This window comes from Marmota marmota, unplaced genomic scaffold (genome assembly GCF_001458135.2).
Source record: "Marmota marmota marmota unplaced genomic scaffold, marMar, whole genome shotgun sequence".
NCBI lineage: Eukaryota > Metazoa > Chordata > Mammalia > Rodentia > Sciuridae > Marmota > Marmota marmota.
The window spans coordinates 32,497,162-32,523,669 of NW_026000037.1; the positions used below are offsets into that span (position 1 = coordinate 32,497,162).

The 26,508-nt window shown below is 34.5% G+C and overlaps 1 protein-coding gene across 4 annotated transcripts in view; it reads left to right on the forward strand.

Moving 5' to 3' along the window:
• Arhgap15 (Rho GTPase activating protein 15) overlaps positions 1-26,508 on the forward strand; it is a 621,152-nt gene that overhangs the window by 65,137 nt on the left and 529,507 nt on the right. For all 4 annotated transcript variants that reach the window (XM_015479148.2, XM_048812226.1, XM_048812228.1 and 1 more), the window contains exons 3-4: positions 7,805-7,873; positions 18,883-18,944. In XM_015479148.2, the coding sequence (XP_015334634.1) occupies positions 7,805-7,873; positions 18,883-18,944 (131 nt within the window). The remainder of the gene's footprint in view (positions 1-7,804; positions 7,874-18,882; positions 18,945-26,508) is intronic.

The window sequence follows — 26,508 nt, forward strand, 5'->3', positions numbered from 1 at the left end:
TTGATAACAATTACTTGTTTATTTCTAAATAGCTTAATATAAAGTATTTTGAATGTTCTTAACACAATAACATGATAAATATTTAAGTTGATGAATGTTAATTGCCCTCATCTGATTATTTTACATTGTATACAGATATTGAAATCTCACATTGTACTTCATAAAAACGTATTGTTTTTGTGTATCAATTATTTTTTTTTTAATTAGGAACACATGAGGTAAAATAATATATATGTGAAATATATATTGAATATGAAATTCTTGACTAAACATAGGTGATTCTAGAGGGAAAAAAACAAACTAAAATTTAAGGCAATACATAAATGTACTTCATATGAAAGAAACGTAGAAAACTATATTATTCAGATGCCTCTGCATTTCTCAGTTTTGATGGTTCTCATCTGAAGAGCCTATTTGAAAACTAAAGTTGTGGTATGTCCAGGTTTCATATGAATGGCACCTTTCAGTTTGAGAAAATTCTTGAAGATTGACATTATACTGAAAGTAATTGAAAAAGATATAACCAGACTAAAGGAAATAATGTTCATCAAAAACAAGCAAATGTACATACCATATACAATGAATTTTTATTTAAACGGGAAAATCATGAGACAGTCTGATTTTTCTCTTGGAGAAACATATGCATTTGGGATGAAATAAAGCAAGGAAATAATTCCAAGCAGTTGGAAAGGATAAGAAAAACTAAGTGCTTCCCTTTGGCTCTCTGGAAGATAGAAAAATGTGGTGAGGCTGAGTCAAACTCACTGGACTCACCCAGGCCTGTGAGTCTCTAGAGTACTGCAGGTGACACAGATGCTCAGCAGAGCATTCAACAGATTTCTAGTATGCTGATAAACTTTAATGTGTCCTCAAGAAGCTTTTTGGATTGTTCCTTTTCATTTTCTGCAAGGCATAAAAGACATAATAAATTGTTTCAGGTATATGACTGACAACAGGAGGGAAGAATGTATAAATGTTAAACAATTTATTTGTTATACACTAAAAAGGTGCAAAATAGAGTAATTTAGATTTATCTGGTTTATGTCATTGCCTCCCTAGGACTATGATAAGACAAATTTAAAGTAGTGTTAGAATAATTGTGAACCTGGATGAATTTTACACATCTACATATAGTTAAAATCAGAAGATGAAATGCATGATAAGGTAAAGTCCTCCAATCTCTTAACTTTCCTTTTCTTCTGAAAAGCTGTTACCTACCACATACACATGGTTTAAAAATATAGCCATCATTTGGATTGATGTTTATTATTTCTAAACAACTAAATGATTGTGAGTAAAAGAAATATTGGCCACATCTCCACATTCCAAAATGAAATAAAATCAAGCATCACTAACTTTCCTTAATTTCTGATTGTGATAATTTTAAGAAATAGAATTTGGCAAAACAAATGAAAATCTGAATATAAGAATTGGGATACACCAAAAAAACTTTGAGAAACTGTGAAGATAAAAACTAAACTTAACCACAGATTTATTTCTGTTTTTCATCCAAGTATCCAGGGAGTTTGCTAATGGGAGGTATGCCTCAGAAAATGTACACGTCTGTGAAAATGTTGGAACAAACCAATGCTTTCCTTCAAGTGATTTCATTTCAATTCTAAGCCACAAGATATAAACTTTCATCAAAAATGCTAATCTATTTAAAATCAGAGTTATGTGGAATGTTTCATGTTTATATATAACTTTCATAGTAGACCCTCCTACACAAGGAAAATAATATGCTCAAATTCTGTTATTTTTACAATATGTAATATATCACATACTAATCCCACCCATCAGTGTCATATTCTTTAAATAGATAAAGATGATAAAGGAATGAAAGAAAAGATGACGAAATTTGAAAAATTGACTTTTAATTCCTCTTTTTGGAGGAAAAGATATCTGAAAAACTTAGTTATGATGTCTATTCTAATAAGAACAAAGATGGATTTAAACTAAAATGTACATTATGCATGCTGAATACCTTAGTTTTCCACTTTAGTTTGCACAATTAGAAAAGTAAAGAACCTGGGAACGTGCGGAGCAGGAGTGTAAGAGGAGGGTGGTGGGTGGTTGTAAGGAAAGAAAATACAGATTTGATATAAAATTTTTAAGTCATTTAGATCAATCTGATATTGGGTTCAAGGGAATCATGTCAGAGCACATTTATATTTCAAACTTTTTCAATGGTACATTCCTATTTACAGGACATGGTGATTCAGTAGGAAGATGGCATCACCAAGAAAAAGGATTGCTCACACACCAACACAGATGAGCTCTGACATGACATTATCTTTCTTCCTCAGTAAGGGTCACATGTTTATCATCAAAGCTTAGTTACGTAAGATGCAGAAGGTGGTGACAGGAAAACAGCTTAGGACATAAACATGTCACCTCAAAAGAAACTCTTAAGTGATGTTCTCAATAAATAGGCTAGACAAACTTTGAATTGTCAAGCTCTCTTTGTGCTAGAAAATTGTAAATAAATATAGAGGTTCATGATATTGAACCTCTTCATGATATCGAAGCCAACATTTCATAATTTACAAGGAGTGTAAATCTAGCAAACAAAATGAGGCTGTGAACACTTAAATATGTGATAGACATCCATACACGTGCATCTGTGTTTACAGGGAGGATCTCTATACTATTTAAGAACATTTGGAAACCAAAAAAGAAAGAATTTATGCATAAAAACAATACTTTAAGGCTTCCCAGTATTTCCCAGAATAAATACTTTTGTGATTGAGAAATTAATTTATTAAAATAAAGTTGGATCAACCTACTGCTAATATTAATGTTGCTATCTAGTTTTCAAACTTCAATAATTATTTAACATTTCCATTCAAAGTGAGAAGGACTTAGTGCACTGTGGCCAGATTCTAAAATTTATCTTGAAGCAATTTATAGAAGAAAATTAGTTATCAGATACAATTAATATAAAAATATACATTTTCCCTATCAGATACGTTTAAAAGTTTTAAAATTCTTGAAAAAGAATAGCACAGTCTAAATTGAAATATGCTTTTTGCCATGATAATAGTAGAGATATTTGATACCATAAGCAAGTATATTTTGAATATCTACTACTAGAAATTACTGACATATGAGTATACTAAACATAAAATAGCTTCTGGCTGAACAGGAATGGATCAAAAGGACATCTTATATTGCAGGATTTCTCAAGAGGATGTCCTATAATAATTGCACAATTATATGATAATAATAAGTTATTGATAAATACTTACAGGAGCACTATGAAATGTTCTATTCTTCATAATATGGCTTAGGAAAGCCTTTTTTCCCTTCATACTTAACTCATGAGATCTTGGTTGACCCCTAGTTTTCTTTTAATTATTTATATATATATTTCTTTACAGTCATTAAATTTGACATATTTTAACTTTTCATGATATACATATGAGGCAATTAAGCTGTTTCAGATCCAGATTTCTTAACATCAGTCTCAGTCAGCATAATCTGATTTGGGATGATATATTTCTTTGTCTAATGCTTTTATGAAAAGAGCATTGCAGCAAAAGACAGGTGATGAAAATTCTCTTTTTCCAACATCTTCATAACTTGGTTGAACATGATAGATTGGCTAGCTTATTGATTTAGGAATTATCAGCAATATTACTTCCCCTAAAGGAATATAAAGCTGATTCATAACAGATTTGAAACCTGATTCTTAAGTTCCCATATAAATGTGTGCAAACTTATAATTTTGACTCTCTTTTAAATTCCCACCTTAGAAACATTTTCTTCTGCATACACAGAGGTCTGAACATTCTAGGTCCCTATGAATTTAGTGACTGCTGATATACATATGTGTGTGCGCACACGTGTGTGTGTGTATAAAATAAAACAGAATAGTATAGTGTTAGATCTAGATTAAAAGTCACTTCAGTCTTTTACAAGCTATGAATTTACTAATATTGTTGAATCTCTCTGGGGCTGTATTCCCATACTTACGAAACAAGATCATTGACCTCTTAAGGGTTTGGGTTAGAATTAAATATGCTAGTGTATGCAAAAGACATAGAGCAGTTTTTGGAAAACAGTAAGTACTCAAATTAATGTTAGCAGGTAGCATTATCTTTAGATAATGTCCAACTTGAATTCTTCTTTACACTATGGACTCAATGGGACTCCTTTTTTACAGAGATATAAATATGTTTTCAGTGAAAGGGCATTTCTGTTCAGATTTCTTAATAAAATTATTCCAAAACTTTGGTCATTAACTTAGTATGATAGTGAGCTTTTGCCCATATTTAATACCATATACTACTTATGTAATTATATTACTTAAACCTGAATAGTTTTATTTTAAAGGAAACTAGTAAAATGGCTTTCATGTGATAATTTTTCTACTAAATCTTAAGATTTTATAAATAATAAACAAAACTTTAAAAGTCACCAGCTGAAATAATATCTTGTGCTCTTGATGATATGTATAAAACACAATTAGATGCACTGCCTTAGAAAAAAGCTTTCCACAAATAAGTGGAAGGAAACACTTAGAATATGGTAGAGCAATGTACCTATCAAATTCCAGCTCTGGTTATGTAAAAGGAGAAATACTGGCCATAAAAGAAATGATAAAACTAACATGGGTGAATGGCCAGGGGCCTGTTCATCAGTACTGTGCACCATTTGCTTAGTGCTATTTTTTTTTTACATGTGAAGTACTTTACATGCCAGGAGAATGACTTTTGCCCTAAGACTGGACATCTAGTTAAGTTTTGAGGAAATAAAATAAAAACTCCCCCACCCCAGAACTCTTCCACTCTTTTAAGTTGAATGTAAAACATGTATTAAATTTTCAATGGAGAGAACAAATCTTAGTATAATGAGTAGCTAAGAGATGTAAACTCTGAATTTGTAACAGTAGAAAGTAAATTTCTGGTTCTTTAAGAGATTTAAATGCCAAATAAACAATTCTCCCACTGCTGAGAACCTGAAATATCAGTGGATAACCAGAATGAAGTTAGAGTTTCTGGATTCCTTCCCATTAAGTCACTATTTTGCTCTCAGTTTCCTTATGCATAAGACCTTTCATTTTGACATCAATTGAGCTCTAATCATGGTCATCTTTTTTTTTTAGGATATTGCTAGCAGCTATAAAATTCTCTTAAATATATGATGCCTCCAAGAAGTAGGAATTTATTTCACACTTATCTAAAACAAGGAAGTTTTCTATAGAAACTCTCTCTGCAACTTTTCTCTAAATATAAAACTATTACAAATAAAAAGTTTACTGATGAAAACAAAATGATCTTTTTGCATCTGGGCTTGGATTTCTCAATTTGAAGATTCAGAACCCAAACTCATTCCTCTTATATATTCATCATTTCATAGACACTAGTTCATTATTTCCTCCTAGTCAGTATATGAATAAAGAGGGAATGGAAGGGAAGCACTTACTGGATAATAGCTCTAGTATTATTGCTTCATTGTTTCTGCTCATATTCCATTGGTCTGACCTAGTCATATGTCCACTCCAGTGGTAAGGTAGTCTGAGAAAGGTGGTCAAAGTATGTGCCTCAGAGTCAGAATACAAAATATTTGTTCCCCTTCACCATTTGCCACTTTGCACACATCTTTCAACACTTAGCTATACATCATTCACCTCTCTAAAGAGACATCCAAAAATCTCATCCAACTGATGCATCAAGCTCTATTTCCATAATCTCCAGTAAGAAATAACTCTTTCCATAAGGTTCAGGTCTTTTTTGAGGGATTTAGAACTTCAAAAAAAGTTCTCTGTTCCACTTTAGCCATGACTTTCTGTATGCAACGATGGAGCAATAACTTGATAACTGAAATAGATATGCCAAAACCCCTCTTTCTAGTGAAAAAGCAAAATGGTAAACATCCATCAATTATTGGACCAAATCAATAATTAGATCCTTAGTGGCAGGATTTTTAAACTCCTACACTGGCCTTAGTGATGGATTTGGTTCTCCTTTCTAGGAGAATTCCCTAAATATTTTGTTCTCTAGGGTTTCTGGCTCTTCTTTTTACAGGTTATTCCTTCTGTATTATCTCCCATGGACCATATATGGAGTGGACATTGGGGAAAACGATCTCTTTGGTTGTATACTTCCTTTATAATCCAATTTTTGTGGAGCAGATATGGGGTTCCAGGATTGTATAGTCATGTGCCACAGTCTGGCTGGGCACAAATCACGAGCCACTGAAGCAGGAACAAACTTTATTTTTAAACTGCAGGAAAACACTTCACACAGCTCCCGGGGAATCCTCCCGAACGCCACGAGGCTTCTCCAGGAACCCCCAGCCGGAAATATCTCTCTCGGAAATCCCCTCCTCCTGCACTTCCCCAACCAATGGGAACTCTCGGGGAATCCCCGGAAATCCCCACGAGAACTCCAAAATAGTGTGAGAACTCAAAAGTTGCGGCAGAGGCGGATAGTAATGCCTCGCCTGTCAATCAATACTGTTGGCAAAATGCCAGGGGCCATACAGACTCGGCCGTGGCTCTCAGCAGTCATGGAATTTTTTTAGGCGAGGCTGCTGGTTTCTTTGGTAATATGATTCCCTTAAAATATTCATAGACATTGATCTAATTCCTTCAGTTACATGTGCCAGTAACCAGAGCAAAGACAGCCAAGTCCTTTTCTACATCAGGTACTTAGTCATTTTTTATTCTAACTTCTCTCTCACCACTCTCTTTCCCCCCGCCCCCCTGGCTTTCCCTCCTATCTTCTATTCTTCCTCACTTCCTCCTCCTTCCCTATTTTCTTTTCTTCATGTAGAATATGAATAGTACTATTACTGAGAGTCTTTAAGTTATCAAAGAGATATAATCATAAGTTCCTTCTTTTCCTTTTCCTGTTTATAATAGAATTTGTCTATGATATCTCTTCAGGGGAAAGAACAAAAAGGCTAAGTTTTATTTATTTCATGAGTACTTATCATGTGATTTTTGTTTTTAATTACATCTCAGTAACATAGGAAAAATTTTACTACCATTGATTCTGAAAAAGCTGAGGTCATATCATGAAGACAAAATGTTTCAGTATGAAATATTTTGTTCCACTTATTTTGCTGCATTTTTAAACAACCTAAAACACAGAGGTGTAAAACACTTAATTTATTATGTTAAACACTTACTTTATAATGTTCTATTTATGTCAGTAAAATACTTTAGATATACAGCTGTTGGAACAGCTTATTTCTATCCTATGATGTTTGAGGGCTCTCCTGGGACACTTGAAGGCTGAGGTGTCTCCATGGCTGGGTGCTAAGATCATCAGGAAGTCTTCATACTCATAGGATTGGAGAAAGATGGTGGTTGCTGTGACCTATGAAGTCCTATGAAGCCTCTCCTTATGGTCATTCTGTGGGGAGTGATTTGCATTTCCTCACAATATGGTAACCATTTTACAAGATGAGAGTTTCAAGTGGGGAGTGCATAATGTTCTAACCTTTGAATTGTAGTGGTACTTCTATCATATTTTTTGGCGTAAAGCTATAGCCAGTTTCAAAATGAGAGATCATAGATCTCGCTACTTGATGAAAGGTGTGTCAAGGTTAAACAGTTAAAAGACTATATGGGATACAAGATGTTGTGGCTGCTAGCTATGTTCAAATACAAACTTTATTCAAATCAATTGACATCTAAAATACTTCTGATTTTATAAGTATTATATTCACCTTCTTGAATGAGTCTGAATATGCTTATTTTCATGAGCATACTTACTGAATTATGAACTTTTAAATCATTTATAGCTTTTTAAAGAAAATAATGTAATGGTATCAAATGCCAATATATTTGCAGATATCCCGACACAGAAGGAACCATTCACAGCATGTCTTGAAAGAAGTAATTCCTCCACTGGAACAACTGGTGAGTGATGAATTTACTACGCTAATGTATGCTTTGATGTACTGCTACAAAATAAATTATCACTAAGCTCAGCAACTTAAAACAGCATGTGCTATTATCTCATGTTCTGTGGTTCAGGAATCTGGGCATGTCTTACCAGTACCCTCTAGCTCAGAGATACTCAAAGGTGGCAATCAAGATGGCAGCTAGAACAAGGATCACATCTGAACTTCTTCCTGGGAGGCATCTGCTTTCAAGCTCACTTACATGGTGTTGGCAGGATAGGCCTGCTGTCCAGAGGCTGCTATACCACTGTCTTAGTCCATTCAAGCTGCAATGGCAAAGTACCACAGACTCAGTGGTGTATAAACAACAGAGATATATTTCATATGGTTCTGGAATCTGAAAGCCCTAGATCAGTGTACCAGCATGGTCAGGTTCCTAATTTAAGACTATAGAGTTCTCACTATACCCTCATTTGGTAGAGAGTGAGAGCTCTCCAAGTTGACTTTTGTAAAAATCACTAATCCCATTCACGAAGGCTTCCTACTCATAAACTAACTCCCAAAGTTGCCACCTCCAATACATTCATATTGGAGTTTAAGATTTTAACATATGAACTTTGAGGAGGACACAAGTTTTCAGTCCATATCATTCCTTGTCTCAAAATACTCTGTGACTTCCATCACCCCAAGATAAAAGTTGAAAAACACCCAGTAGTTCACATATTTTATAAGTCCCACAATCTCTCTGTCCTTACCTCTCCCCCTCTTCTCTCTGGCTTATTTTCCTCCAACCAAGCTGATAGCTTACTTCTGCAGGGCCATTCCATTTAGCTTTTCTTTTCTGTTTACAATGCAATTCATCTAGTACCCAGTAATTTGTAAGTCTCATTTTTCATTTACTTCACATCTCTGTTCTAATATTACCTTTTAAAAATAGGTCTGCCATAATCTACTTTAAATAAACACACAAATAAATACATGACATTTTCATCCACAGTTCTTCTTTCTTATCCTTTTAAATGTTCTCTGTAGACTTTACCCATTTGGCATACTATACAATTTTAGATGTCAATCCATTAACTAACAAAGAATGTTAGTTCTTTGAGAGCAGAAGTTTTGTCTCCTATGTTCATTATTCTGTTCCTGTTATTCTAAAGGTTGCTAGAATATTAAAATTAGCAATCATTATTAATTTAGTGATTGCAATAAATGACTTCTAGAATAATGGGAAAAAGGCCATAAATATGTATTGAATGAGTTCATGAATTAAAAGTTAATGACTTTTGGTTTTACTTGCAAGTTTATAATATACAGATATATATTTGGATATTTTCTCTTTTTATTTTATCTTATATTGCTGAGCACTACCTTGACATTTGTTTCAAGACTCTTTCCCAGTATTGTAACAGAAGTGAGATTTCCCAATGGGAACCCATCAGCAGAACCTTCCAGAGTTCCCCTTTCCATCAAGTCCATCTTTATTAGCAGCAAATATTTATTGATGCCTAAAACACGTTTTCTTTGGATTCTTCATTTTCCCTATGACCCTTCACATATGTCACCATTTTCTGAAGCAGTTCAGCCCCTATGTTTCTGGATTTCCTATGTTTATACTGTGCACATACACACACACCCTCATGAGGCCTTCCAGTGTTTCTGATCTTACCACACTTCATCATGCTACTCCACTGATCACAGGTAGTGATTCCAGACTAACCTTCCCTCAATACTATCATAATTACTTCATTTTCCTTGTTACAACTCTCAAATGAAAGCTTTCATTCTTCTTTGGTATTAAGTCTATAGACTTCTCTCATGGTTTCTGATTCATATTATTATATACTTCCAAATACATACCCTCATGCCAGGAATAATGTGATTAAGGCATGGCTCTTACCTGAGAGAACTGGAATTTTCTGTAGAAATTATCTTTCTTTCATCTCAGCACATGCTCATATACAAATTTGTGTTGTTCACAACATACTTGTTCCATTTCAAGACTGGACTGCAAATGCCTTGTAGTTAAAGGCCATGACTTGTATTTTCTTTATTATATTGTTCTTTCACTTCTATTGCTTTGGCACTAGTGTGAAACACATATTAGTCAATTGATGTAACAGAAAGATATTAAAGGTTTATTAAAATAATGTTGACCTCAGATGTTCATAGATATGTTCCTAATAGTAAAGCTATAATTTTTAAGCCCTTATTCTGTAATTGCTCTAAATCTTTTTATATGCATATATGTATATTTCTCTCTCTCTCTCTCTCTCTCTCTCTCACACACACACACACACACACACACACACACATTAGTTCTATAAACTTTTGAAATTACTAATCAGTTTATGTCATAGTCCTGACTTGGGTTTCCCTAGATTCTCTGAGTAATAATTTATCTTACTGTGTCTTTTAAACAGCAGTAATATTCAACTTTTATCCATCCACATCTACTTAAATTGCATGTCTGTATCAATGTTATTTTTAAGATAGAAATGTCATCTTTACTACAAACTCCTATTGATGAATTTTCCATTGTGGGTGCAATGCCAATTAACCATCAACCCCTCCGCACAAGGAAAAAAAAAACAAATCTGATTAATTTTGAACTCTACATTGCCATTTACTAAGACTTGAATTGTTTCCAAGAACCCATAAAATCTTTTGTACATCTAATATAACCTTACATTCCTTTTCCCCATAACCTTATATTCCTTTATTCTTGCTTTAGTTTCTCTTGGCAATACCTACCAGGAGGAATTTTCATATGGCATAATATACATACAGATCCTTTAGAAAACTTAATAAATGCTTTTAAATTGGTGTGATTATTTATTATTTTTATCATATGAATCCTCAAGCTTATTTATTTCTAAAATGTGCTACATTACAAATCTTACTTCCTTTATCTCATATCCAGAGAACTCTCCAGAACATTTTCCAGGACTCATAAGAGACTTTGGCTTTAGGTATAACTTGGAAACATCCCATTAGATCCACCCCCTTTGGAGGAAAAAGATGCACTTTAAAATGAAATCTTTCATGTGGATGCTCCAATATGAAAGATTGGGAGGGGTGCTTCATCTCTTATTTAAAGTTCTCTTTAATAAAGTTGATTGTGTCCAGGGTTAACAACAACAACAACAACAACAACAAAAAAAAACAATGCATTTCTTTCAAGTAATATCCAGGAAACTTCGCTAATTGGAGTCTAAAAATCTCATGATGGACACTACCCAGTTTGCTGGCAGGTGATGTCATTTATGCCACATGGTATGCAAACTCACAGGCTTTCAGTGGAAGATTAAAATAATTTACTGAGAAGCAGTGTGATTGCTTAAGAAATGTTTAGAATGCAGCATCAACTTTAAACATGAAACATTAAATATACTAATGGATTTATTTCTTGATCTTATATATACTATAATACAACTGTTCATGAAACCCAATTATTTTCAGAGTAATTTCCCTCTCCCTAAAGAGTTATTCAGGGAACATAACCCTGTTTATAGCATGTTAAACCTTTATCTTATTTATTTTTATCAAAAGAAATAAGACATGTCTATGGATAACCCTGCAGGAGTCAAAAGCCTGTGGCAGGTTTCAGAGAATCATCTGCTTCCTCCTGAGCTAGGAGGATTTTGAGGACAGAGCTCAGGAAGTTGCCATGGCTTGGGGGCAAAGCAGGCTTTTGCAGATAAACCTTAAGTCACAGATTCTACCTTTTAGAGCCAGATACCATTTTGTGGATTAATTAATACTTGTGAAGGCTTTGAGGATGAAAGACGTTGTGAGAATACAGTTTTCTTATTTAAAACAAAGGACAGCTTTTGGGGAGTGGGAATAATTCTACTGATCAGGCTGGGTTTTCCCTGAATTGCAAAAAAATTCCAAAAGCACTTCAACTTTTCAAAAATCTATTAAGAAAATTAGTTTTACTGAGATATCTTCTCCCATATTCAAGCTGTTAATAATATATTATGTAATTGAATAATTCTATTATAAATCATTTCCAGGATTTCACAGTTTCATATTCCCTCCCTTTTCACAAGCACAAGTGTGTTTATTAATTCAAATATTTGTTTAAGCCAGTCCAGTGTTAGGAAGTGTTCTGGGCTTACACTATGCAATGAGAGGCTAACTACTGATGTCCTTTCTTGAAGATCTTTCACTGCAGAGATGTACAGATGTATTAAGAAAGTAAAGGAAGGCATCATTCTATTCCTGCAAATTATGAAATGTGTTGTCATTAGAGAAAAACAAGTTTCTGTGAGAGAGGAAGAACCTACCTTGGATTAAGTAGTCATAAAATCAGGCTTTGAAAAGGGCATTTCAATTGTCAGGATGAGTGTAGTTTATCAAGCAAATAATTGGAAGAAAAACCATACAAGCACCAGGAACAGCAAGCACAAGGGTTTGGAGGTAGGAACAAAGTTTCCATATTTGGAAAACTGCAGAATTCTATGCTGGCTAGAACATGAGGAACAAAAGCAACAGGGCAGGGGGTGTGGAGAGAGGAGGCCAGTGCCCAGATGCTGAGGGCCTTGAGGTGATAGTAAGATGTTCTGAAGCCATGGAAACCCAGGCACTAGTTAGCATGCTTCTCTCATCCAAGCTCACATTTGCAACTCATTTAGCTCCAAAGCAGAGAAGAAGTACACACACCACCACAGCAACAGACTATTAACATTGAGCAATTCTTTCTTTCTTCCCTGCTGCCCTGACTGAAATTAGGTTATTACACAACAATTGGATTATACCAATACATTGCCTAGACAGTAACCAGGAAAGCCATTCTTACAGAACTCCAAGGAGAGGCAAGGAATAAGGGGCATGTTAAATCAAAGCCACACACACGCGCGCGCGCGCACACACACACACACACACAAATAGAATTCCCCAAAGAAGAATAAAGAAATTGAGGGTGAGGAAGGAGAAATGAAATACAAGGAAGGCTTCCAGAAAACTGAAGAAAGTTCTTCAGATACAAAGAGGTGCCCTGACCAGCCCATCTCCAAATAGAATCTGGATTTCTTAGTGGAAAACAAATGAAACACACTGGTTGCTAGATGAAAAGGCTTGGGAACAAAGCTCCTGGGGGTTCTTAAATATCAAATAGTAGGATTTTCAAGATGACATTTTGATGAGTTAGGGGTAAATAAATCAGAGATGCAAGGATAAAATTTCCCTTGAAATACACAGGGGTTTAATATGATGGGGAAAGCTCTTGGCAAAACATAATGTGTGCCCCGCCAAACCCAGCATTTGGAAAACAGTCCAAGATTTTCAGCAGGACCCCAAAGCCTGACATGCTTTCCCAGCCATAATGAGACAAAGTAAGAAAGGACAAATACCCAAGAAAACATTGCTTAACTAGTATACTAACGAGTATAAATAGGCTGCAGAGATTAAACCATGCCTGGCTCAGACTTGAGATCAAGATCAGCTTCTTAAGAACTTCTTTGAAAATCTTATTTGTCCCTCTCTGGGCTCCATTCATGTACAATGGAATACTTTCTCACTTGTTTTATCTAACTTGGGAATTTTGGTTCACCTCTTTTTAAAAGAATATATACACAATAAGTTGTACACTTACATGAAGCCAAAACATCAAATCACATGTCTCCAAAGGCATCATTTCTGATCTAGGTGTAAGGTTCTAAAACTAAGCAGTTGGATTTCTTTAAACTACTAGTGCTGTACATTATCTAAAAAAAAAAAAAAAAAACTAGATTTTTTTAAGTTTTTTTCCTGCTTTTATACTATTCCTAATGGCTTGTGTCCACCATCAATGTACATGTGTGATTAGCAGATCAAATATAAAAGGAAAGGCAGAACCACTATAAAAATAATTGCATACTGAGAAGAAAACCTAAGCAACAAGTCCCAAAGAAGAAAAGATTATAACTTAAAGATATAGTCAAGAAAAAGAAAGTAATGGAAAGAATGGCACAAAATGGCACAACTCTCTCTTTCTGTAGGTAGTAGTGAAATAGAGGGAGAATGAGGAGGGAGAGAGGGAGGGGAAGAAGGAGAGAGAAATTTCAGAAGGAAAGAGAAACCCCATTTGGGGTTGTTTAGCTTTTTTGCTGCTGTGATTAAAGGACCTGACTATCACAATTATAGAGGAGGAAGAGTTTATTTGAGGGCTCATGGTTTCAAATGTTTTAGTCCATAGAAACCTCATAAATGAGGCTGAACACCATGGCAGATTGTGTGGCACAGGGAAGCACCTCACATCATGGTGATCAGAAAACAGAGAGAACTCCAGGTGCCAGATACAAATGTAGACTCCAAAGCAACTCCCTAATTCCCACCTTCTCCAGCCATACCTCACCACTTGAGTTTCCACTCAGTTAATCCTTATCAGGGGATTCATTCACTGATTGCATTAAGACTCTCACAACCGAATCATTTCTCTCCTAAACCATCTCGTATTGTCTCACACATGAACTTCTGGGAACACCTCACATCCAAACCATTACAGGGTGCAAAATGATATAACCAAATGTATCTCCATTCTCTGATTTTTAATAAAAGTCACCGAAGCAAACAAGATTGCCAAAAAAGTACTGTGATATATTAAAATTTAATAGATCCTCAATCACCTCATTATTAAATAGAAAATCAATTAAGTGGCAGATCTGTTTGAAAACTACAGTGGCCCAGGATTGTAGTCATGGAGAAATAAGGCAAAGTTATCTTAGTGAAACATGAGTCATACAGCAGGTTTCACAGGATGAAATACCCCTTCTGAGTGATCATCCCAGTTTAGGGCTGGGGCCCATCACAGCTTTGTGAATCCAGGAAAATTACATTTGTCAATATTATCAGGGTTTGCAGAGCTGATGGTCCTTTGACACTATTTCACAAAATATGAGGGGTATTATGACACTTACTATTAAAGTCACCCACTGTGTACGTCCAATGACCTAAGAAGGTGAATCTGGAATGGTTGCTGATTAACACAAAGTCAGAACAAAGGGGATGATAACAATAACTTAGAACAAATGTTATGAGGAAAAAAGGATTGTGTGGTTCTGGTGTTAAAAGCCAAACTCTTCTCAAGAAAATCTGATGGAAGTCTCTGGTTCAGTTCATTTCCATTTATAAACATATATTCTAACAGAACCCTTTTGATAGACTGGTATAGAAGAAAACCTATTGTTTGCAATTGTATATGAACACAACAGGAAGACTTTATATAAAAAATTGCAGTGTCTGTATGTAGGATTACAGGCTGGTCTTTCTGCCATGATTGTTATCATTTATCAAAGGTTGTCGTCTCTTCTCTTGCCTCATTTGTCGCCTCCAACGTAAGTTGATAAACAGGTGCTATCTAGCTATCCCACTGCCATTCATTCTTCTCATCTATATCTCATGATGTATCTGCTGAACACTTCCTCAATGCTGGCAGACTGGCTCACATCCAATCTGGACAAATTGCTGATCTTTCCTGCCATGCAATGTTAAATAGGGCTTCTAAGGGACATTGGACAAATAACCCCCAAAGCCAGATTTAGCATCTAAAGATAGGTTGACATTTCTTAAGTGTACATAGTTTAGGGAGTGCTTCTGCTTTAAAAAACTTCAAATTATACTAGGACTTAGTATATAGAATCCCAAACTTACATCTAAAGCTATCCATAATTTTGTAAATCTCAAAGCATGAGACATTTAATTCTAGATGATCAACATGTTCAACTGCAATTTATAGATCATTTTCCCTTCTGATCATGAGAATGGCTGAACATAATTAGAATAATTAATAAGGTTCCATATATAGACTTACATACAAACTTTTGCTTACCCTAATATTTCTTTTAGCTCACTATGAGCTTCTCAGAATAGCTACTTCCTGGTGCCTGGTGCCTGGAACATTGGGAGGTATTTCAAAGTATGATGATAAGGTATAGTGAAATAATTAATTGTATCTCCTGGGGGCTTTGCTTGCCAGCATGGGACCTAGAACAACAAAGTATTTTCAGTGAAGGAAATTGAATTGGAATTTTCTAATTCATGCTAACAATGGCATGAGTCATTGAGATGGCTGGAGGGACTATGGTATCAGTACCAAAATAAGAGGAAAAGGTGTATCTTAATGTGAGTTCACAAGGATTTAAGCCTCAATAATACTAAGACTGTCCTATAAATGTTTACACACCAGTTATAAACATAGTGGCTAGTATTTGGGACAAGGAAATGTGATTAATTGAAAATTTTTTTAAGGAATGAATGTGTGTACATCCAATATGAAAGAGAAAATGGAGAGAAGGAGAGAAATGAACACTTGATCCCAGGAGTCATAATATATGCAGAATTTATATATATACATACACATATATATATACATATTAATTAATTATATACATACAATTAATATAATTATATATGTATGTATATAATTGTATTAATATATATTGCATGTAGCAATGTATATCAGATGCATATAGATGTGTAAAAAATTACACCAAAATAGTAAATGCAGTAAATTATAGTACATTGTAGATAATTTTATTAGTTTCTTCTCATGACTTGGAAGGCAGTTTGAATTTGTAAGATGATATCTAACTTGCTATTCATCTCTCTCTTCCTTCATCATTTTCTCAAGACCTCTGGGTAGTCACTCATGAAAACTTTATGACATTAATCCAAGACAATGCAAACTGAATCAGCTATTAATGTCACTGTTATTAAGTGTTATTAAGTCCTAACATAAGAAATAAATCCGTTGGCCACTTCAGTCTCAGGTATTTTCATCTGTGTCTGGTGGAATATTACTTATGTATTCAAGGAAGAGAGTTTTAGAGAATATATCTCAAGCCTCTTTGTGTTGATTTCTTTCTGTAAAAATATTGGCCTTTTCTTTTTACATTTTCATTTTTGTTTTAGAGGAATGGTCATGAATAATAAATTTCTGTGGATATCAAATGTCACAATGTCTACCTATGGGTCTTCTGATGAATATTTTTGAAAAAATAACGGCAACATTGTTAGCTGGAAATGCATGCATCAGTTTTTATAATGGGTTGAGATTTTGTAACTAACTACATAAATCCACTATTTAGATAACTATTTTATTTTCATTAGAAGAAATTTTCACTAAAACAATAAATAAGGTTACACAAGAAATTTTTTCAGTATACTTTCCTAAAGAAAGGAACCTCCTCTGTGATGCTAATTGCTACTGAAAGCATCTTTCTTCCAAACATTTATAGAAGCCAGTGTTGCCCAGAGTTAAGTGCTGAACTTATTATATGGTCTTTAGAGGGTAGGCAAAATTCCCTGGCACCAAGAAAAAGGGAAAGTATACATAGAATAAGAGGTGGGCAAAGCAAATGAGTGCATATATCCAGACACATTAAAAAAAGTGACACCATTGAGCACCATAGTTCTAAAAATTATCTAAGAAAGCTTCCCTAGACTCTTTTAGACTTGTGGAAAAAGATACTGAAGTAAAAGAAAATTTGTAGATGCATGAAAAATGCTTTGTTAAGATCATCAAATTCATTATCATCATCATCATAATTTAGTCAATCTAAAAGTTATCCATCAGACCAATAAAAAAATAAATAAAACCAAGAAGATAATAGAACTAGAAAAAAAAATAAAAGTTATCCATCAGATATATATTTAAAAGCTAAGTACTGTGCAATATATATATTTGGAACCTAATGATGAACAAGTCAGGAAAGTTCTCATGCATATCAGAGTGAGTCTTATAAACAGGCAATTCTGAGATTTTAGTGGTTTGGGACAACTCATTTACCTCCAAATATATTTTCTTCTAATCTGTCATTGCATATGAATTGTTTTGGTTTGTCTATTCTCCCATAACTATTTGAATAAACGTTTAAATGTACATTCATTCATTTGTTGCTTTGTTGAAGTAGAACTTATCCTTGTGACTATCATGCCAGCAAGTACTATAGGAGCTGGGAATCCAGGTGTGAAAGGTTCAGCCCTTGGCCTTCAGTGACTCAAACAAGATAGAGGCACAGAGATTAAGCAGACAATTACAGTGTGATCTGACAAATGCTATCCTTGGGATAAATGCAGAGTGAAAATGGAGGGTCAGAACAGGAATACCTAAAAGAGATTACAGACGAATCATAGAAAGACCCACTAATAAATGCCATATGAATTGAATGTTAAAGTCAATTTTGTGTACTTAGGAGTGCCTGAGCTAGAGACAGGGTGTATATGCACAGGGGTGGCACTGAGGGATTATGGTCCTCTACTATTAGGTGATTTTTTACAGCATTTTGCATACAGCCTGAGGAGAGAGTATGATAGGCTAAGGATCTTCAGTGGAGCATGAGGCAGGCAGAGAAGGATAGAGTGCCAAGAGATTAAAACACACCCTCGAACTTCACAAACACACCTGTGGCATAATAAATAGTCGAGTCTTTTTTTTCAGAAGCTTGCAGCTGTATTATCTATCAGTTGAAGCCCATATACACAGGTAGGAAAAGGAAGGCAACTATGCATCATGGAAGGAGACAATGAGACACTATTACTACAAGGTCTCTGAGGGACCTAAATGCATGCTATGTTGCTATTTTTAATGACTTTTCATGATTCAGCTGACTCAGTTACTAGATTCTATTGAATTCTTCTTTTGCCCTGGCTTCAGCAGGTATATGGGGAACATGAAAACGAAGAGCTTTTCTAAGAATGGTTGGTAAAATTAAGAAAGACATTACATTTGTCTTTGTTTTACACTTGGAGCCCATTTTTTTTTTAAAGCAAGTGATTTCATTGCACAGAAAGAAAAGTGAGTAAAGGTGTATCACTATCTAACAAATCATTCACATCCCTCTTCATAATTTATCTTTTGGATATTTAACAGCTTGTAATGACTGTGATCTTGCAGGTACTTCCCATAAGCTATATATGCATTATTAATAAGTGCTGTGACTGGAAATTTCCATCACTGCAATGACTCTTCGAAAGCATAAGTTCATTCAAACTAAAAATGAATAGGAGTTTGTCTAAGTTTTAATGTATGCATTCTTCTTGCAGATGGTTGAAAAAGAAGGTTATCTTCAAAAAGCCAAAATTGCAGATGGAGGAAAGAAAATAAGGTAATAGGAGTTTTTCAACTCACTATTATGTAACTATACTAGTTTCCTATATCCCCAACTTGTGTCACTCTTATTTATTGGGAAGGAAGACCCTATGGTACCAGACTAGAATAAAATTATCTCCTCTTCTATGACTGTGAACAGCATTGTTTTTAACATAATTATGGTTTTCAAAGGAAGGTGCTACTTCTATATTTTTATAATTATTGCACAGAATACATAAATGAAGTGTTTCTTATCTTCCTGGGACTTACAATCTTTTTAAAATAATAAAAAAACAAGGTAGAGGATCTTAATTTCTGTGATTGACAGTTTAGGCCATGGATGGACTTATTCACAATATATAAAAAATCTCAATACAACAAAATGAGAGGGAAAAAAATTGAAGGATAAAGAATCAGAACTACATTTATAGATCAAAATAAAAATAATTTGAGAAAATATAGGAAAAATGAAATCATGAACACAGGGTATGTGAGATAAATTTTAAAAGAGAATAAGAACTCACAATACAATGACAACAAAAGACATTGAAGAAAAAAATGTTGACATGAGAATTAAGTTGTTGGTTATATTGTATATGTTGGATATTTAGAAATAGTTCTCATGCCAGTCTTATTTTGTATTCAGCTTTGCAGTAGGTAAGTAGGTAATATGCAAGCTAGAAAATTATGTAAAAAGTGCTGAAATTGGGAGACAAGGCATATACTCATGAGTATATTATTAACAGTTAAGTCTACATGATATAAATGTACTAATTAGCTACACAAGGGGACACTTGTCAATTATATAATACAATTCATTACTAGAATGGCACTCTGGCCAACACTAGAGAATAAAATGTTTTGTTTAATGAATTAGGTGCCTATTTATTTTAAATAAGTTAACTTGAAGGGGTTCACCCATAATCCCACTACTTAAAATAACAATTCTTATTATAAGCAACAAACTATGTTTTCTGCCCATATCAAGTCTTTGGCTTTGCAAACAGGGCTGTGAATCTTTTCCTTGACTGTTACTTGGGAATGGTCCTGTAGCCACCTTCCCCAGGGTGCACAAGAGAAGCACAGGATACAAGATCAAATGCAGACCTGATTCGAGAGGCAGGGCTAATCTTTGCTTCCTTGAGGAACTAACCTAGTGAATCAAGTTCTAAAAGGGCAAAAGGAGGGAGTCACTTGACTATCCAACCTGAGTGCTCTTCTTTCCCATACACTTCAGTCCAATCTTATCAACCCATAAAAGAGTATTAAAAAAGTTATGCCTCTCCCTAGATGAGTATGCCAATAGCCTTTCTTAACCTCCCCTGCCATGTGATCTTCAAGAATTTCTACTTCAGCCTAATCAGCCCTTCACTGGCACTTGGTAGGAGAGAGGAGGTGGCAGCTCACATCAGTGCTACCCTTTGAGCTCATGCAAAGAACAGAAGAAAATTTAAAAACAAAACAAAACAAGATGATGCCCTGTGGTGATAGTTTTGTAAATCATCCTTACCCATAAGCTATTCATAAGCCAACTTTATAGCATTTTCTTGTATAAGAGGATATTAAGAGGAGGCTGAGGCACTTGGGCCCCTCCCCCAACCAACACTCATGAATACATTTTTAGGTACTTTCAATCAGTGTGGTTACCATTTTGTATTTGTCTTATTTGTACAACAAACTTAATCAGTTTCCATACAAGCTTTAATTTATAGTTTACATTTACATAAACTTCAGTATGTTCTATTTTATTGTTATTCCAATCAGTTTGCATAGCATTATGCATTCTTTCAGCTTTCATCATTTAAAGTCACATCAATTTTAGTTTTCCTTTTCTGAAAATCCCAGGTGCACAGAGCTGAGTTGATTACTCCCTTCAGTTTGTGGCCTTGTGTTACCATCATTTGAAGCAAGACCCCTAGAGCTGTTTATTTTATTCTCAGTCTGCAATTCTCAAGTCAGTAATCTGTAGACATACAATCTAATTGTTGAAAAATCCACACTCCATATATGTATTTGGATATATGTGTGGTATTCTAATAAAAATCAATTGAATGTTTGAATGTGTTCCATAGTTAATAAACATTTTCCTATTATAAATCTCATGTTTCTTACTACTCTCATTCAGTGTAAGTGCTTGTTCATATCTATGTATGTTACTATATTTAAAATTACTTTATTTATTCCAGTTGCTGCCATTTTTCTATTGTGTATTGGTACCAAATTTTACTTATGCAATATTGCAGGTATGAATATTGAAGTTGTATGTAACTCCTTTCATCCCAAGCAACATTGCAGAAGCATCCACATATATATCTCCTTTGAACCTGTTAGAAATTATCTGGGGACTATAATCAAGAGTGTAGGCTTTCTTGGACATTTAGAAAGTCACTGAGTGTCATTGCCAGACTTTCTCCTGAATGAGTGTGCCAGTTCACTCTGCACTGAAGAAGGGATCCCACTTCCCCACAATCTCATTAACAAACAACATTACCACACTTTCAATTTTGACAAATTCATGACCATAGAATGTAACTTCAATGTTGCTTGTATTTTTTACTGTTTCTATTTCAGTGAAGCCTACATTTTTTTTAAATGTAGAATCATTCAGATTCTGCATCCTGAGAATTATCTATTCATAAACTTTGACTATTTTCTATTGAATCTCTTTTTATTTTTTTGATAATTTGAGAGAACTAATTATATTCTAAATGATAATATTTTTTTCAAATTTAGACATTGTAGATATGTCTTCCAAATATATTTGGTTTTTGTTTTTATTTTATATAATTTACAAATTGAACTTTGTATATATGATCACTATATTTAATAGCACATGATTTTCCACAGTGTTTGTAGGCTATGATATACAAAATAATCCCTACCCTTCTTTTTTAAATTTTATTTTTGAGTCTAGTTTTATTTTAAAATAGTTAAAATTGTAGTAAATCTCCTAAAGCTTGTCAATTTTTCTTTTATATTTTGTAAAGATAGATTCTAAGCCTGTATTACATGATCAAATTCCATAACTATTTTAAAATAAATCATGCTATGTATTGCAATATTCCTTGCCCAAGGAGTCTGTTTGCTTTTATCACTAGCAACAAAATGGCCAGTTTAGTCATAATCTTGAAAAATTGTATAGATCTTATCTCATTGATAGTTTAGTAATTATTAAGTAATATACCACAGTTACTATAATTTGTATTTCCTATGTTAAATTTCTTTTGGTAGGTGGTTTCCCATTCAACAAGGATCTTTTTTGGGGGGGAGGGAGGTACCCAGGTTTGAACTCAGGGGCACTCGACTGCTGAGCCATACCCCCAGCCCTATTTTGTATTTTATTTAAAGACAGGGATTCATTGAGTTGCTTAACACCTCACTTTTGCTGAGGCTGGCTTTGAACTTGTTATTCTCCTGCCTCAGCCTTCCAAGCCACTGGAATTACAGGCATACACTACCATACCTTGCATCATCAAGGATCTTTATATCATTTTAATACATTGTATTGATTTGAAAAGCAATCTTACTAGATGCATGTGACCAAATGCTTTACTAGTAATGCTGAAATAATACTAGCACATTGACTTTATTATCATTTCCTACTGCACAAATGAAGAAACTTAGTTACCATATTAACCTCTTCTTTCCCCCAGATTTTATTAAAGGATCCTATCATATATTTTAACCCTATTCTCTGTTTCAAACATGTTTGCTTTATCTTTGTAGCTTTAAGCTATTTAAGGCCAATAAGTTTAAAAAAAAAGGGGGGTCCTTTTGTTTTCTGTCATGCATAATACCAAGGTCTTCTTCAATTGTCACTTGATAAATATTATTGTTTAAATTTCTATCAAATTTTTTACTCATAAATCCATTTTAGATCATCTACATCTTGTAGTATTATCTTTTTATTCCCCCTATTTATTCTCCTTTTCATTTGTCTTTATTCCTTTTTTCATGTATTTTCTCTAAAATTTTGTATTTTGATTTATCTCAATATGAACAGGAGAAGGTGACAGGAAGGAGAACTTGTTGGCTACATCTTATATTCATAAAAGGCCCTAAATTTAGTCTTATTTCAAAATGAGGTTATGCACATTTCCCTTGTGATACTCTGACAGGCTTGAAAGCAGAATACATTCAGCATTCAACTTTAATTTTTAATTATGAACATAGAAATTATGCTTCAGCTTTTCTGAAGAAGCTTAGGAATTTCTTCATTTGGGGAATTCCATCTCCAAAACTGTAAGTTGCACTGGCCTCTATGAAATTCTATGAGGCCTTAGTAAACAGTTTTTTTGAAGGCTTAAATTACAAAAGGCACCTGTCATTGTGATTATGCTCTTTCAGTACCTCACACTTCTGTCTCTGAACTCGGATCTTTTGTTTGTGGATCTGTACATATCCACAACTATAACTAAAAAATAATTTTTAAAAAAACAAAAACACAGTGTTCCAAATGTTGGGATGAAATGTGGGGGCATTAACTGGTTCCTGTTATGGATGAATTTACCTGCTGATCATATCATGTACAGATTCTCACTCTGCTGTCTTCTTCAGAGGAACATGAGAATACATGGGGGTGAAAACATGGACAGAGATGGGTTTGAAAATAAATACATATAAGGGTTTTGCTGTGATTGTGTCTCCTAGTACCTGCCTTCATTCTAGGGCCCATGAATCTTTTTTTGTGTGTGTGGGGATGTGTGTGTATGCGTGAGTTTCAACACAATTGTTACTCAGAATGAACTTATTTTAGAATCTGATACTAAGGTATCCTCCTCATGTGAATTTATTATTTTTTTCCTTAGTACTTTCTGCTCACTGTGGTAATAAATTCTTCCAGGCTAAACCTGTCTTTTTCTATATTCTTGCCACACTGATAGAGATGTATGTCTCTTGGACCCACCTTTTAGCAGTTGCAAATTATAAGAAGCTTAGAATATGAGAGAGAAAAAATAAGATTCTAGAGCTACCAGTCTGAGATGAGTCAGGACATTTAAGTGTATGAGGGATTTTGTGGTAAATTGGTCAGGGACACTACAGTAAAATCACTGGTGGAGGATCAAGCCAAATCCAGCATGACCAAGTCAGGTAACAGTATCTGAAATTTATGAAGTTATCTCAGATACTTTCCTCTTATTGGTCTGTCATTTCGTCATTAGCTAAAGGATGCACGAGTGATCAGTATAGGATACAAAGTGTTGATGTTTAGAGCAAATGAATGTGTTAAACTCAGAACTTATGCTCACAGGCTCTTATAATGACATTGACTATTTTAAGGGCCATTTTCCATCCAGCATTCTCCAGACAAGCAGTTATAAAGTTGCTGTTATTATGTGCTGCCATCCGGTGTCCATTTTGTAGAATGTCAAGATGATGTCTGTGTCGAGTTTTGTTTTGCTTTTTTTCATTTTCCAACTTCATGCTCAGGATTTGTTTTAGGAAAGTTCTCTGAGTGTTCCACTCAGATAAAATGTCTCAGCAATTGCATATGTTAAACAAGATTTTTCTTAAATTGTAATTTCCCCTTAGATATGATTTGCTTTGTATGTGAAAAGTTAAAGATGCCTGCATTTATTATTTATTTATTTATTTATTTATTTTCTTGTCCCAAGATCTGTTTTCTACACTGAATCTAGCATGGGTCTTTCACCTGATTTTTACCTCTTAGTCTGTGCAGAGACCTGGAATAGCCTTATTTATTCCTGGGAACTCTAACTTATTAAGATGGATATTTTCTGAATTACATGTCTTGCTTTATGGTGAAGTCTCTTGAGCAACTTACTTTTTATCCTGTATATGGTAAAACACAGTGTTCCAGGGCTGTCGTTGTGGCTCAGTGGTAGTGTGCTCACTTAGCAAGCGCAAGGCCCTGGGTTCGATCCTCAGTACCACATAAAAACAAATAAAGGTTTTGTGTCCAACTATAACTAAAAAATAATTTTTAAAAAAACAAAAACACAGTGTTCCAAATGTTGGGATGAAATGTGGGGGCATTAACTGGTTCCTGTTATGGATGAATTTACCTGCTGATCATCAGGATGAGGATGGAAGGCAGGGATAAAATGACTGGCATTGCAAAACAGCCCAGGTCAGGTTAGGATACAGCTTTGCAGTAAGGAGAAAAAGGTTCTGTCTCCCTTTCTTAACTTCTGTCATGATACTCTGCAATACATGCTAGATAAGACTGAAGGGAGAGCTGGTGCCACCTGCTCTAGAGACAGCTGTTACCGTGGAATGAGCATAGGCTCCAAGGTCCAGGAGATGTGGCCTGATTCCCATCTTCATAACATGTGTGCCTGTGGTTAAGACACAGTCTCGCTAAGCACCAGTCCACCTCCCTGAGTTATTCAGAGGATTTGTTTCTATGTTTTTTGCCTGTGTTCTAGTTAGAAATAAAATCATTGAGGTCTCTTCTTATTTTCTTTTATAGTCAGCCCTTTGAATTTTGTTTGATACATGTGTTGAAAAAATGTGTTTGATAATAGTGTTAAATGTTCAATGGATATTTGTGACTGGCTGTGTGATTAAATTATGTGATGCATGTGAAATTCCTGTGGCATACCTGGGACAGAGTGGCCACTGCAGCCTGAGAGCTCATATAACTGACTCATGTCTAAGAAGTCAGGAAGACTTCTAAAGTATGCACAGGTATTGAGTTTGGGATGGATGGGGTTTTGCCAATATTTCTTTTAAAAAAACATATAAAATAGCTAATAAGAGTGACAGATTGCTGATGTGTTGTAACAGGCTTCACACACAAGATTTTATGATTTGAGAATTTCAACCAAACCTATGTAAAATCTGATACTGATGATATCTTTAACCAAATTAGCATTGCATAGGCCTTTTAAAAAAGTATAAACTAATAAATAGATTACAGACTTTGTTGTCTTGACTTCATTGTCAGAGAAACTGGATTGACTTTCAATGTAAGTGTGTAGCTTTGTGGCCTTCATCAAGTTACCTAAGTTCTCTGAGCCTTGTTTTCCATGTTAGTATGTGGAAATATTAGTTACCTTCAACATATTTATGTTTGAGAGGTTAACCTTAGCTACAAAATCAAACTTATACTAGTTATTTAGAATAATTCATGCTAATTATCATTTTAAACGAAATCTTAGGATAAATGAAATGAAAGGGAAGCATCCAAATGTTTGTCAGTAGCACTTTATTCTTCATTTTGAAATGAAATTCTTTCTAAGCAATAGAATTCTACCCTTGGAATAGCTTTTACTTTCATTCTAATATGGTTCAGTGCTTGCCATTTATAAATTCAAGATGAAATAGCACTGTATGTAAGGTGTGAGAGAAGTTTGCATTACTAAGCTTCTAAGACCCTCTTCAGCTCACTCATCTGGTTTACCTAACAGGGACACAGTTCACAGAAGTTCAAAGTCCTAACACAGAACAATGAGATAATTGAATTTCACGCAGCTTTAGTTCTAACTAGTTCCAGTTCCAAGTTTAAAGAACGAGAGAGTTTTGCCAGCAAGTTCTATAAACGATCAACATCTGAAACAGATTCAAATCAGAATCATTTATCCAGGACTTTCTATAGATAGGAAGCAAGTAAGGTA